Here is a 16,004-nt window from a genome sequence, read left to right as displayed (position 1 = left end):
GTAAAAGTAATTTCAATTTGTTAATTCCTGAAGAGAAGCTCTGTCAAAATATGACTTGAAAACATTCTGGGGATTCACACAGCATTTTACCATAGTACATATGTAATCATAAGTAATATGAAGAATTCTTGTGGGTCACTTACAATTTATAATACATTTACCTCTCTTGCCAGCAAAATAACTAATTCTAATGGCAATAACATAAAAATCAAATTTTAATATATCTTCAAGAATGTAGACACTGGATTCATCTTCAAGCAATATTTTAGCAGTTGAGCAATAAGGAAGAGTTTATCTTATTGTGGAATAATTTCTTAAGTAAATGTATTTAGTAAAAGAACAGTGTGGTCTGCAACTGGATAGCTTGTATATTAAATTGTCGCATTCTTGTCTCTATAAAATGAGACATTGAAGTGATTTTACTGTGGTTGATCTCTCATATGGTAAGGTTTATGAATATGATCATAATTTAGTAAACATCTACATGGCAAACAAGTAGTAAACATTTGAACATTATTACTTGTGTATATGACTAGCCTTGTTATAGCAAAGAGTTTATCACCCATGTTTTCATAACACATATAGTTTACAAACCACAATGACCTTGTACATGCAATAGACTAAGCCAAAATCCAAACAACAAAATGTTAAGTCAATCTTTATTTTCTAGCTTGATACTCACTTTTTGTCTTTCTTGTGTTTCACTTAATTCTTTGCCTTTGGGATCTTGAGAGTTGTGTGAAAGTAACTCGACTTCAACTTTGTCAAGCCAAGAACAAAGTTCTTTGTGAGCTGATTGGAGCCGCCCTGAAAGCTGAAGAGCTTCTTCTAAAGTTTTGAACACTTCAGAACTCAGGTTAGTGATATCCTTGTACCTTGCTTTGATGCCTTCCAATTTATCTTGAATTACAACAATTTCATCTCCTAAAATTTGAAAAGAATATTATTGCCAAAAGAACCCCAAACCATCAAGTTATTGATTGCAAAAATGAATAAGACTCCTATTTATGTATTAATAATTTGTAGTTTGGGCCAGATTTAGAATAAAATAAAATACATACAAGCCAACATAATAAAGTTGCTTTAAGATTGAGCTCAGATATTGTGATTTACATGGACACATTATGGAACGTCTTGTCTGGATGCTGTTTTAACTTCCCAGTTGAATTTACAGACCTGGAATAATTCCCAATCCACGTACTAATCACAGCCTCTGCTGTTTAGTTTTCTGCCAAAACTGACTAGGTACAGAGAGGTAATGTAATAACGTCTAAAGGAAGTATTACAACCAGAAAATGTAACATTTATTAAATAGGTCCTTTGGTACATCTCAGAATATACAGTTGATGACACTTTTTATTTCTATTCAGATTGAAACCTGATCAATATACCAAGATATTTGTCCAATATGCTAACATAATTTCCTTGAAAATGTTAGACCTATATAACCTAAAGAACTCTTGATCTACAATTGACCTAAACAACCCAAAGACCTCTTGACCTGCAAGAATCAATGTATAACCAAAACTCACAGCACATTATTTAGGAAATTCATTTTTTCTCTGAGAACTTTTAATATCAAGAGACTTAGTTCACTGAAAATTAGCTCTATTAAAATGTTGTTTTCATATTGGCAACATTCAGTACAGTAGACATTCACAAATAAGTTCCTGATGAATTGTGCAACCCAGAATTTCTGATTTAGAAAAAAAAAGGCTGTCTAATTAAGATGTTTTGTAAGGGAATACTGTAAATTAAGGATCTTGCCTTGCTGGTCCCTTATTATTTTAGTTGGTTCCAAATATTAGGGCTCTTATTCTGGCAAATATATTCTTCAGATGACTATCAGTATCTCAAACGATTACCGGACAAACATGCTGTATCTTGAATGTATACCAGAAAATATTCAGATTCAAGCATATTTGTTTGTTAGGCAAATAGGTACATGGTCATTGCAGCAAATAATACAATTTATAGGCAAATCATATACAACCCTCAGGACAATATTCCTAGGATTTATTTTTTTAAATGGCTTTACTTATTTTGGATGCCTAAACTCCAGGATTATTTTGATAGATATATGGGAGTACTTTAAATTTTATCTTTAACTGATTTTGAATGTACTTTCATAAAAACACTGATTTCTGATAATCCTAGAGCAAACAAGATTCCATATAGCCTGGCTAATTTTGAATATTGCTGGCTAAGACTTGGAGGAACATTTTTCACCATGCTCTTCCCCTTCTCAAAGCCCTGATTGGCATAATTGGACAGCAGAAGAATAAAAAGTTTAATTTTTATTGTTCAATATACATCCAGAACATGACAGAGCTTACTATCTAGCACAGGAGTGTCAAACTCAAGGCCCAGGGGCCAGATCTGGCTCACAGGGTGCTTAGACCTGGCCCACGGGACCGCAACAGGAAAGGACCAGCCTGTGGTGCCTCTGCCAGTGAAAACGGAGCTCGGGAGGCTGTGTGCAACCCTCCCAGGCTCCATTTTCAGCTGGGACGGCCTCCTGCAGCCCTCTGCCAACAAAAACGCAGCTCAGAGGGTCACATGCAGCCCCCTTGAGCTGCATTTTCCCTGGCATAAGGCTGCAGGAGGCTGTCCTAACTGAAAATGGGGGCCGTGAGCTCCATTTTCGCTGGTAGAGGGCCACACCCACCCCAGTCACCCACCCTGGCCCACTGGAGGTCAAACACAACCCTGATGTGACCCTCAATGAAACTGAGTTTGACACCCCTGATCTAGCACTATTAAGATTGGATATAGAGATCTATAGCCCTTCAAAGCAGAGGACTACATAGGGGGATCTATTGTAAAATATCTGAAGAGTTTACAGGCCCATTAGCAAAGTCAACCTTAATCCTATTGCTTCTAATGTGCCCATAGTAGTTTAGGGGTTATATCCATATGTTAGAGTAGACTGAATTCTTTTTCTTATAAGACCAAATGACAGTTTTCTTCACTATGCAATTTATATTAGTAATCTGAATCTTCCCCCAAAAATGCCAGCATTGTTATTTTGTAACCAATGAACTCATTGCAAATTAATTCAATGAAATAAAACAGATGGAAGTGATAAATGTATTGTTTACACACTCACTCACACATATATCACCGTTCTCAGACTCAAACTATTACGTTTGGGAAACTTCATAAAGTCTAGAAAATTCACAAGATGTTGCCTTCTAAACCAGACATGCTATGTGCATTTGGAATGCAATTTTTCCACTATCTTTAGTACAGAGGATGTTCACCAATTTAAAAAATATATAATCATTTTTAACCTTAGAACAACATTCACTATCACAATCTACTTAGCCCTCCTCCTCCAGGAAAGGGGGGGGGGGGACGACTGCTGAAATAAACACTAATGCAATTTATCTACAGCTTAAATTATTGCTTGATATCTAAATGGATATAAAACTCCATTCATAGCAGTGATTTCATTTATAAAAGCAGTAATTTAAAAATACAAAACATGACAAATATAATCAGTATTTCCAGGATCACACATAGTGAAACTATAAATGGAAAATAACTAAAACTCTGCAGGCTGCTAAAAAGTGTCAAAAACACTATAAACAGAAGTGTCTGGACCCCACAAAAACAGAGCATCTTTCTATTCTAAGGCAGTCTTTTTTTCAGGCTTCCACAAGGGGTTGAAAAAAAGGCTGGCACTGTATTGGTAGTGAGTCCAAAATACTTATTCCAAATAATTACCAAAAAACACGCAGCAGTAGCTAGTCATCTAATTCTTGTTTGCTTAGAAAGAGGCTAAACATTTTTAAATGTTTCCATCAAACTTAGGAGACTGACAAATTTTAATGGTTACAAAAAAAAAAAAAAAAAACCCTCAACAACAACCCACCTACAAATTTTCCTCACAACTGCTGTGGTGGACATTTTAACTGACAGAATATTTATTTCTATCAAGAGTAGAAGACACCTTAGGAAGCAACAAATGCTAGTCTGAGTAGCATGGAGAGAGTGTTATGTTGGTTTTCCGGCAGGAATTCTGGTATTTATAATCCTAGCCCAACATCACATCAGGAAAAGACTATCAATAAGGACTGAGATGACTTATCATCACCATTCTGCTCCTTGAAGTTATGTTTTATGGCTTTGGAGCATAAGAAAGCCACGAGGGATGACTAGATTTTTATTTATTTATTATTCCTGCCTTTATTATTCCTTTCTTGCTCTTGTAAACAGTAGATATGCAACATAGAATGAAACCTGGTACAGTTCATTCACACCTTAACTGTAACTGTTTTAATTCCTCAAAGATCCCTTTTAAAACACTTTTGATACCACTAATTCAAACATTTACTTTTTTTAAGTACAGAAATTAATTTTCCAAATGAAAAAGATTGCCAACTGACAATTTATGCTCTCAACCATATTGTCATAGTCAGCTGTCAATCAATATGATTTCAAGCCATTTTTTTAAAAAATGGTACATTAATTATAAAGATTAGCACATTTATTCTGGAAAATGTTACTTTTATAGTGTAAAAAAATCAAATAAAAATATGTTATTTAACTTGCCACTGATATAAATCATTCTCACCTGTAGTTTGTTTAAGAAGCAGTAAACCATTTTGAATAGCTTCATCAACATTATCTTTTCTGATCTTAATCTCTTCTTGAAGAACCTATGAAATTTAACAATTTAAGAATATGGGGAATGAGAGGGAAAAGGCAACAGCACATAAACACATCAAAGAAATCATCACTAAAAGTTCTATTTTATAAGGAATAACTTTTTGTTGCTGCTAAGGAATAATGCTTTCATTTCTTTCTTCATGGGAAATAAAAAGAGTTCATGAGGAAATAAAAAGAAAAGAGTTCATGAGGTAACTAAAGAAATAAACATTAAGCAAGATTTAGTTATAAGAAATAACTAAATAACTAGCAAAATACAAAAGAAATTGTTAATAGTATGATTAATGATGGTAAATTAAAAATAACAGAAAATAATGGCAAATACCAGCATTTCAGCGTGCTGTTTCTCTAGTAAATCAGTATTGTAGTCTTGGACTCCCAATTTGCTCAGTTTCTCATGGACTTCATTCAACCAGTTCATCAATTCAACCTCATCTTCTCCAAAAATCTGAGCATTGCAATATGCTTGTTTCAGGAGCTCAGCCCTACTTCTGCTTTTTTCTTGAACCTCAATGTATCGGCCTTCTGAAGAATCTAATTTCTCTTGAACCATCTCTTTGTCTTCCCTGGAGCACAATGAGTTTAAAATTTGACCAATATTAATTGCTTGCTGTAGATTTTTATTGTGAGTGGTGATGTCTTCCTCTATAATCTAATTGAATTTTCAAAGCAGCAGAAAGAAAAAAAAATGAAAAGAAAATTTAACAAAATCATGTAAAAAAATATGAGCACAATTAAACAAAAAAAAAAAAGCAAAATGAATAAACCAATTAGAGTGATATAGAAATGCATTTTAAAAAACTCAGGCAAGAAGGTAGAGAAGGAATTTCCTGAATGAGTAAGCTATAAAAATAACTCCAAGAGGCTGCCCATTAAGGTCTTACTTTATGTTGAGAAATTTGTTGTTGCAGTTTGGAAGCCTGGGTGCCAATGGGTTCTGAATTGGAAAGCTTCTTTTCAGTAGCTGCTAGCCATTCAACTAATGGTTCTAAGGTTTCATGGAACTGCTGCGCTACAGTTGAAATCCCTTCCAACTGGCGATGCCTACAAAATGCCAAGAGAATGAAAAACAAACATTTAGGGATCAAATACAGATATAAAAGATTCCAGACTTCACAAAATTAAAAAATAATAATCCAGAAATTAAACTTTGTGACTTAATAATAAAAAGTAATCAAAATAAACACTAGTCAGCATTTTGTACTTTGTGTTAATCGTATTTCAAAATCAGTGAAGTATTAGTACTGCTTTATAAATCGTTAATAAGATCACACCTGGAATATTGCATCCAGTTTTGGTTACCACATTACAAAAAGATGTTGAGATTGGAAAAAGTGCTAAGATGATTAACGCTCTGCAGACAAAAACATATGAAGAACAGTTGCAGGAATTGGGTACGGCCAGTCTAGAGAAAAGAAGGATTAATGGGGGACATGATAGCAGTATTCCATTATTTGAGGGGCCGCCATACAGAAAAGGGATCAACTTATTTTCCAAAGCACCAGAAGGCACGGACCATGGATGGAAACTAATCAAGAAGAGAAGCAACTGGAATTAATGACAGACTTTTTAATAGTGAGAATAATTAACCAGTGGAACAGCTTGCCTTCAGAAGCTGTGGGTGCTTCATCACTGGAGGTTTTTAAGAAAAGACTGGACAGCCACCTGTCTGAAATGGTATAGGGTCTCCTGCTTGAGCAGGGGGTTGGATTAGATGACCTCCAAAGTCCCTTCCAGCTCTATTCTGATTGATTTTTAACTACTTGCCAACTGATTAGTTAGATCTGCTGAACCACTTTACTCTAGGTTAGAATTGTTTTAAATTAAATCTCACAGGTGCAAAATATATCAATCCTTTATTAAAATAATCCTTAATTTGCCAGCTCTTCCATGCAGTAGACCTTTTCGTTATGCCCATTTTACAATCCATAGTGCCTGCCTTCTAGCTATCCGCCTATTTATTAACCGAGGGAATAGATTAATCTTATTTATTTCACCTGCAGTTCTAGTCCTAACAGTGCTAATGCATTTTCTCATCCAGCCTCAAAAATTAATGCTCATCTTAGAACAAAAATGCTTGCACGGCTGCTTCAAGTTACAAGTTTTCTTTGCTGTAGCTAGAAGAGCTCCCTGCTCTACGAAAAAATGAATGAAGATGTTTCAAGTACCTCGTTTCTGCTTTATCAAGCAATGCAGCCCATCTGCTATCCAGGAGACTCAGCTGTTTCAAGATCTTTTCTTTATCTGCCGGCTCTGCTGACTCTGCAATTTTTTCCCCTTCACGCTTGATCAATTCAATAGTAGGCTTGCGGTCATCTAACAATCTCTGGAGAAGCTGGAAACAAAATAATCAAAAATTAAATTGCCAGGAAATGATGGTTTTTTGACAAGATGAATAGGCTGATTATCCAAGGTCTGGCTTACCGGCAAATGGGAGAGATTTAAGCAAGTTTGTCATCTGAAATGGCAGGCAACAGACAGCATTTATGCTTCCCATTGCAAAATTAGTTATTCATTTATTTAGCACTGATGGACTAAATAAATCCTGTTGCACTGTGGAGTTATTATTTTCCATTTTTATTTAAAATTCTGTTTCAACATTTCACTGACATCTTAGGTTGGCTACAAATAAGCATGCCTTCCTTGCTGTTATGAAATACAGTGCTTTCAGAGTAAGACATTCCATTAAGTTATGCAACAGCTCTTCGAGATAGACCAGATCAGGAAACCAACTCCACAGGAAGGCTAGAATTAGCTTTATTGAGATAGGCTACAATAACAAAACGTTCCAATGTCTGCTTGTGCTTTCGTCCCCACCTTCTTATACCTCAGTGAAACAGGGAAAAGTCAGCCTCAGTCTCTTCTTAATACTATTTCCCTTCCCAAGACTTAAGGAATGCTTCCTTCCTTTTTGTTTACGTAATGATTTCTGAATATTTGCTTCAAAACCATTTCCCTGGCTCTCTGTCTGACAGCAGTCCATTGTACTTTCAAAAGATGCTAATGAACCCTCTTAACTAGGAATAATACTTACTCTTATTTTAAAATTATTCTCTTCTGACAGGGACTTGTATTGTATTATTTGTGCCCACCATTCTTTGTCCCTGGATATACAAAGTAGTTGTTATTCTGAACAATGCCTGTAGATGTGGATTTTTGCAAAATCTATCTTTACTTTCTATCAATTCATTTCCTGTTAATTCTGTAGCCAATGGCTTTATATTTTTGATTTAGTACAATTTTGCAAGCAGCAATATTTCTGTATGATCGATTGCTAGCATCACACTTCCCTACATCAGCCTTTGGAATAATTATTTATAATATGATTACAGCTAAAGACTCATATCCATCCTTTTTAGAAGACAATAGTTGTATTACATACAATAACAAATGTTATGATATCTTAAGGATATTCTAATTTATTGTAGAGTAAACTATTAAGTGTACTTAAGAAACCAGTATGGCTTTGTTGTTTTACAGGGTTGAGGAGGAGTGGTTGTGAATAATAAACCATGGAGTTCAAGGGAAGTGCAGAAAGCCTTCTACACTTCTACAGTACTAAGTGCCTGTGCTTTCTATGCTTTGTGTCTCTTGGACTTCAACATTTACAGTTTCCATTATATGGTGTTGTAACTCAGTGGAACAATTTTAGACATATAATAAACTTTCATAGACAACTGTTTCTGTCACACCAAGTTATGACTCTTTCAGGAGCCATTAACACATCCCCCCCACCCCCCAGTTGTAGACTGCCCTACAAAAATTGTATTTGTCGATAGCTGAGTAAATGACACACAGATTCACCAATTAAATCCCTGCTTATTCTGTTCTAGAAAATAAAAAATATGGGCAGTTCAGGAGCTTGTGGTAGCATGTACAGCAAAATAGAAAGCATACTCTGTAATTGTTTTAATCAGAAAACAGAAGTATTCAGTTAAACAATTGAAGGCAACCCTCTGAGAAAAGAGACTGCATGGTGTTTAGTGAATCATCTCTCCAGGCTGTCTGGAAAAGCAAACAGCCAAGACGCAGCTGTACAGAAGAAAAACTATATTTGAGAGTCTCCTGGGTGTATACCGAAAGTTAGCTTGGGAGACAATCCAGGTAAATTAAACTTCTTAATTGGAAATTAAGTGTATGGCCAAGCCTTGAGAGCTGTATTTATTTTTCTCGGGATTATCTAATTACTATGATCATCGTAAGAAAGATTTTACTCTTGGAATGCCCTTAAAACTGTAGCTTTAGGAAAGGATTTTGTGAAAATGCAGCAAAATATATCAGGGTTTCATACAATACACATTCAGTTTATTAGGTTTTTAGGGTTATATTAGCCTACATTGAAGCTTTTTTGTTATCCATGCCTTGTGTATAGACTTTTTATGTGATGCATCCCCTGACAACTGTAAAGTATTAATTGATAATATGCCATTAAGCTAGCGCTAATCCTTTAGCAACCACACAGATTGACATGACAGAATTATACGAATTACTTCATCTTTCTCTGTGCTGAGCTGTGTTCATGTATTGTACATTCCATGTCCCCTCTGTAATTCTGTTTTTGCAAGTTTTAATTTTCTTTTTTCCGTGTGGCAACATCAGCAACTCTATGTGCCAAAGGTTTCAATCTAGATTTCATCCAATATAAACTTTATGAAATGGGGTAAAATTAACTTAACTGTCATGCTTAGCAATGGAAATTGTGATTATAAGTCGAGGACTACCTGTATTAACTGAGATCAGGCTTTCTCCATAGTAACCAGTTTCCAAAATCATCACTTATCTTTTGCTATGATTTGCAATTGCCAGGATAGTCAAAATAAATGCTTCCTGTGAAAAGTTGTTTATTTTTTATATTTAATTCCAAAATCTTATAATAAAAGTAAATATTCCAAATATATCTTGACCCTTAATCCACGTGTATCTTTCTTAGATCAAAATCTTATTTAGCATTTTGCTGTTTATTTCCCATTTTTTACATGTTTAAGCTTGTAGTTCATTTTTCTCTTGTTCAGAGTTGAAGATAAATTCACTGAACGGAGAGTTTTCAAATTTGTTGCTGCAAAAAGTCTCTAATAGCTTTAAGATGGTTAAATAGGCAATTTCCCCAAAGTGATGGTTTTGTGAACTTAGTGTCCTTTAACAGGCTCTGCTGTGGTTGCAAACAAGATGACTGATCCCATTATTTCTCAATGCTCAAACCTGTGGACAGCCACTGTTGTCTTGTCTCTTCACAAGAAGCAATCACACATGCGGTTGCTTTCTATGGGAAGCACATGTGGGCAATCTCTCATTCTATCCTTATGTAGGGACATTCCAAGGAACCAGTCTACTCACTGGTTCCTTGGTCTTTGCTGTGGTTGTTGGCTCCACTTTCACAAAGCTCTCTTCAATTTGCCACACCTCCCCTGGAAGTTCTCATAAATGCTATTAGCATTCTGCAAGATTATGTGTTGGAATCACCAGCTAAAAAGGCAGAGAAAAGAGATGTGGAGTCACTATACAGGAGGAAATGTCAGAGCAGACTAGTGACGTCTTATCTATAGTTCCCGATGGAATGCAGCCAGATTGGCAAGGTTCTTGTAATATAGGTGACCAATAGAGGAACTGCTTTGGCCTATTTACAAAGTTGTTCTGGTTTCTTGCACCTGGCATTATTCTTGCCAGACTTGCTACCTTCCCTTGGGACCCAGTAGATAGAGTTTCACTAATCTGGTCTATCATGTTTCCTCCCATGAGGTGACTTCATGCTGGCACACCTCTTTACCCACTCCTCTCCTTAGCCGGTGATTGTACAATAAGTCATCAGGTTTCTCTCAAGTAGCATGTCCAACCTGAGAAGCCAATTACCTAGAACTATATCATCAATCACTTTATCTTGTCTATTTGTGTGAATAGATGAGCTGGAGCTTGCAAAACACACACACACACAGAGACACAAATCTCATGCAGTATGAAATGATGCCTCTTTCACTGCCACCCCTATTATTTTTATACATTGCTGTTGCACAATGTGGGTGGCCTGCTTGCTTTAGCTGGGCACCTAGGATGATCTTCATGATTTAGAGGTGACCCCTAGTATATAACAGTATATACTATTGGTGTATATTCCTGACATTCTTTGCACATCCCTCTCATGAATACTATCATGCCCTGCCATGAGAAAGTAGTGTAGTAGGACTTGTGGTGCTAGGGAATAAAGTATCTTTATATTCTGAAGACTATGGTTATGTTTTGCACTTTGCATACTACATACTACTTAGATACAGGTAAGCCTGTAGTTTCTGTGGTCGGCAGATCCAAGATAAATACCCTTCTATGCGTTTATTTTTTCTGTCAAGTGGACATTTTACTATTCTATTATTAAACTATAAGAAGGTGAAACAAAAAAGAAATGGTGCTACTCCTATCTTAAAAAAAATAAAAGTGCAAATTTTTGTTGCCATCATTGCAGGTCATCTTTCCCCCCCATATAGCAGATTCAGGAAGCTGACTTTCACCCAGCACTAAGATTTACTCAAAAACTGCCAGTTGCTAATCCTGACCCCAACATACCCATCATTTTCTCCTTGAAGGGCTGGTTCTGAAAATAGAGTTGTGGGTTAAACAATGTTTATTTGATTATGTAGACCATTCCCTTTCTATTTATATTCAAGTGCCTAAATGATGCCAAAATCCATCTAGGGCACTCCAGAGTAATGAACTAATGTTAGTGAAGCTAAGAAGGCCTGGGTCTTGTCAGTGCCTTGATAGAGACTATTTGAAAATTCCATTTTTATTCCCTCATATTCTGGGATAGATTGGTATGTAAATGTACAAAAAATAAATTAGGTAACATGCTCTTTGGATTGTTCATAAAAGTAGTATAAAATCCTTTATGTGGTATGCCTGGAGCAAGGTTCCAATTACAGAACGAGTGTGAGGCTAAAAAAAAACCCAATCTAAATGGGAGTTAATTGAATCAGTTGCTTTTATCTCAAAACACTTGTTCTGTTACTCTGAAATAATAATTCAGTATTCACTTCTAAAGGCGCTCTGGGGAGACCTTATTCATTTCTGAAGCCTCTGATTGGATACCTCTAACTGGATTAACAAGCATGGAACATTCTGAAATGCAGCTGGTGATGGATAAATTCCTGTAGACTCTGGATTCTGTTCTCCCTGCCTATGTTTCCTCCCCTTCCAGAGGTGAAGCAAATTCCCCTTTCTTAAAAAAAAATAAAATAGGTAGGATATGGAAAAATAGAGTTTTTTAAAAAGGCTATTATCCCTTCCCATCCAAATTCTTCTCTGCCAGCCTCCCTTTCCCATCTCAAAGTGGACACAGTGGATCAGGAAAAGATAGCTGCATTTCCTTCTAAGTATCCCCACCTCCACAATGAAAGGAAAAATACATAAATAAAAAATAAAGATAAATAACTAACTTTCACTTACTTTTTGCTCCTGTATTTGGGCCTTCACAACTTTAAATTCAGCAGACGGGGGCTTCTGATTGGCTACAAGATCTTCTGTATCAATTAACCAGCTGAGAACAGCTTCAACAGCATCTTGAAACCTCCCGCAGTGCAACAATGCTTCTTGCAACTGTGCTGCTCTTTGTGAAACCTAAAAAATTATAAAAGAAGCGCAACACTGAATACATTATCCTCTGCCCACAATGCACCCTCTGATATCTCAATGCCTTTGAGAAACTGAAGGAAATTAGAAGAATAAAAATTAAGCACTTGATCTGGTATTTATTGATATTTGCAATGCTTCCTGGATGTGATAATATTTGAGCACAGGTAGTCCTTGACTTACAACCATTCATTTAATAACCATTCACAGTTACAATGGCACTGAAAAAAGGGATGTATGACCCTTTTTTTATAATTACAACCACTGCAATATCCCCGTGGGTCACGTGATCAAAATCCAGGTGCTTGGCAACTGACATGTATTTATGACAGCTGCAGTGCCCCAGGGTCATGTGATTCTTTTGCGACCTTCTGACAAACAAAGTCAACGGGGAAGCCAGATTCAGTTAACAACCACGTTACTAATTTAACAGCTGCAGTAATTCACTTAACAACTGTGGCAAGAAGGGTCATAAAATGGGGCAAAACTCACTTTAACAAGTGTCATACTTGGCAACAGAAATTTGGGGCTCATTGTGGTCGTAAGTTGCGGATTGCCTGTACTTAAATAATTATTTAAAATTATCTCCACAATATATTTAGTCAGCCATCAAGGCAAAAGACCTAATTTTACATATAGAATGGAAAAGATAATCTTCACAGTTTCTTCTCTTTCTCTCTTCAATTTTGCATCAATGCTTGGATGGCAAACGAAGTGTCTCCTCCATTGTCCTCAATCAGTATGGAACAGAAAATGGCATTGTACTTACTAGCTGTTATTCCCATTAATAAAATAATGGTCTGTTTAGGGTAGACTTTCTTATATTTTCCAAGACTTTGAAAATGATACCATCTGACTTTATGCGTTACCAGCAGACATGATAGGTCTAACACTATGTATTCCTTCATATTCAAATCCAAAAAAGATGCTCTGGAGGAATGTGATGATTAATTTTTTTAAATAAATATTAAACTTATGACCATAATAAATGTATAGAGATTTATGTTATAAATAGCTATTTATTATAATATAAAATATGCATCATATAATAATATAACATGTTAAACTTATATACAGAGAATACCAAAATCAGGCCTCACCAAGAATTTATCTGAAGATTTTAATCTACTAAATTGTCGATGGATCCTGACTTCTGGTACACTCTGTATGCAACTTTATCATGTTATTATATTGATTATATGATAAATATTTTATATTTAGAATAACAATATTGAGTAATTATTCCTTTCTCGTTTGATGCATGAGCATTGAACATTCCTAAGTATAGTAATAATTTCTTTGAAAAAATATTAATACAATATAATGCAACTGGCCTAGGAGGTTTGACTTTTGGTACACTCTGTTAGATGCAGAGTATTAACAGCAATCCTTGCTGCAATTCTTCTAAAGGAGAAACCTGTTGTCCCACAACATGTTGCAGCTATTGGAGCAGCCATTTGACTCTTCAGTTTAAAAGATGTAGACAGGTACTATATTACCACCCTGTTCAATCCAAATATATTTTCCAAATTATTTCCAAAACCATATGTAATGCTACTTATAGGTGTCATTTTTAAAACAATATTTTGGGTCCATGTGAGAAATATTAGTCTGCGTTCAGGAGCTTTCTGTGGCTGCTGAAGACTTGGGAGATTACATGTTATTCAGCAGGGCCTACTATTTAGCAACTTTGTGGTGAGTTATCGGAAACAACAACCCAGTAAAAGCAACAAGTATTTACAGTGAAAACATAGCTTAGTACCTTTTTATTGAGAGTTTTCCACCTTGTATTAACGTCTTCAAGATCCTGCTCAAGGGTATCAGTACTTGCATTTTTAGCAGCACTCTGAATAAGGCCTTGACCCAACCAATTTACCTCCTGCTGCTTAAGTTGCAGTGGTTCAATCTCTTCTTTCTCAAATGCCTATCAATTGAAAAAGAAAAAGAAAGTAAAAGGCAAAACTACTTGGACAAAAGAGCCTGGAGCATGTTGAACAAAAGCAGCAACCGGAGCAGATATTTGAAGTCAAAACACACAGCATGCATTCACACTGTGTTGAAAGATAATGTTTACATGTAAAATGTATGTGTAAAATTGCACTTAATAGCCTAAAGCAATTCAAGGCAAATTTAGATGTTTAGATAGATAGGCAGACACTAAGGATTGACAAACCATTACAAAAGTGGCCATGAACTACCATGTTAAAAGTGAAAATATGACCGTAATAGTCTGAGTTTAACAGAGTTGTGCATGTTTCAAAAATAACATGAAAGAAGAGCTTCCAACCTTCAGTGTGAATGCCATCTTTCTCTTTACACTAGCCAAACAGCCTGAATCTTCTGTGCAAGTCTAAAACAATGTGCTAGCGCTTTAAAACTCTCATTACTTTTGGATTTCTTAAATTTGTATCTTCTTTCAAGCTCATAAGAAACCCTGAAAAAAAACCTATGGCTGTTTAATATCTTGCATTCCACCTGAGATCTGAAGTACTTTTCCCCCTCTTATTTGTAAAGCATCAACAATCCTAATGTTTGACTCTTCTAACACAGAGACCCCCAAAATCAGTATCCTATATGGCAATTCATGCCAGGCTGAAGAGAATAGCTAGAGAAAGTAATCTGAAGATGTTTTTCCAAAGTTCTACCTAACTTTTTACACGAATATATACACTCACACTCATTCTATTTGGAAACACACACCACTAGGCAACATACTTTTTCCTACCTATGCCCAACAGCGACAATAGTTTGGAATCCTTTCATTGGAACAGAACCAGCATCAGATGCAGTACTCTGTACAGCTGCAGTTTAAAAGCAGTCCAGTGCCCTTAGTTTTATCTGAAAGAGCTTGTCATTATTTCAAAGTGGCTCATGGGTGATTGGATTTGCAGCTGCAGTGTTAAAACAGTATTATTTTATGGCAAAAAAACAACAACAACACAAAACCTCATGGCAACTGCAGCAATGGAACTGGATTTGGTCTTAACTCTGGTGCAAAAGCAATGAACAGCATTATCCTTTTTAAAAGCAGCAGGAATGCTTACAAAAAGTGACAGTAAAACCAACAGTAAATAGCACTGCTGTATTTCCATGAGATCCTCCTTTGGTTTAACCATAACATCACCATAATAAAGAGGTAAATATCATAAACTCAATCCATCTGTCTGAAGAGTCATCTGAGGATATGAAAAGGCAATCAACAGCAAGGATCCCCCAGTTATTGAGATGGCAAAATCAATTAGGACAAATAATATACAACCTTTAGCCCTCAGGCAGCTTGGGCATTAAGGATAACTGGCACATTTGACTTTGGTGGCAATTAATACAAAGAATGCTAATTGATACAAAAAGTGTAACCTCCATTACTCAAAGTTTTGTTAGTACATATGTAGGAGATAAGCTTACACATACATAGTAGACCCTATTCCTCTGCCTCCAATTACAAAGAATTTTATGAGAAGTTTTACATCTTAAAAGAAGAGAGTCTGAAAACAACACGTGCTTGAAAGTTGGCATCATTAAAGCAGGGGTCCCCAACCCCCGGTCTGCCATTTTGGAAGTGGGCTGCAGAAGTGGTGGCTGAGCGTGCACCTGTGCTCAAAGCTGCATTTGTGAAAGTGACACATGCGGGGGAAATCATCCCTTCTCCCCACCCCACCCCTTCCGCTATTGCCGCCTCTGCCTGTCTGCCAAGCCATGAAAGTTGGAGACCGCTG

The 16,004-nt window shown here is 36.1% G+C and overlaps 1 protein-coding gene across 22 annotated transcripts in view; it reads right to left on the bottom strand.

Moving 5' to 3' along the window:
* Positions 1 to 16,004, bottom strand: part of DST (dystonin) — a 333,803-nt gene that overhangs the window by 70,047 nt on the left and 247,752 nt on the right. For 20 of the 22 annotated variants that reach the window (XM_087945546.1, XM_087945452.1, XM_087945460.1 and 17 more), the window contains 7 exons: positions 14,051 to 14,212; positions 12,106 to 12,276; positions 6,843 to 7,009; positions 5,559 to 5,718; positions 5,000 to 5,326; positions 4,580 to 4,664; positions 683 to 924 (listed from right to left, as the gene is read on the bottom strand). In XM_087945546.1, coding sequence (XP_087801672.1) covers positions 683 to 924; positions 4,580 to 4,664; positions 5,000 to 5,326; positions 5,559 to 5,718; positions 6,843 to 7,009; positions 12,106 to 12,276; positions 14,051 to 14,212 — 1,314 coding nt within the window. The remainder of the gene's footprint in view (positions 1 to 682; positions 925 to 4,579; positions 4,665 to 4,999; positions 5,327 to 5,558; positions 5,719 to 6,842; positions 7,010 to 12,105; positions 12,277 to 14,050; positions 14,213 to 16,004) is intronic. The other 2 variants (XM_087945559.1, XM_087945591.1) reach the window with 1 other exon arrangement.

The sequence above is a fragment of the Notechis scutatus genome, chromosome 1 (genome assembly GCF_049901735.1).
Source record: "Notechis scutatus isolate UNSWTSFEM ecotype Mainland chromosome 1, rNotScu1.2, whole genome shotgun sequence".
NCBI classification, from domain to species: domain Eukaryota; kingdom Metazoa; phylum Chordata; class Lepidosauria; order Squamata; family Elapidae; genus Notechis; species Notechis scutatus.
Note: the sequence above shows the minus strand (reverse complement) of the source record. Positions and strands in the feature narration are given on the sequence as shown.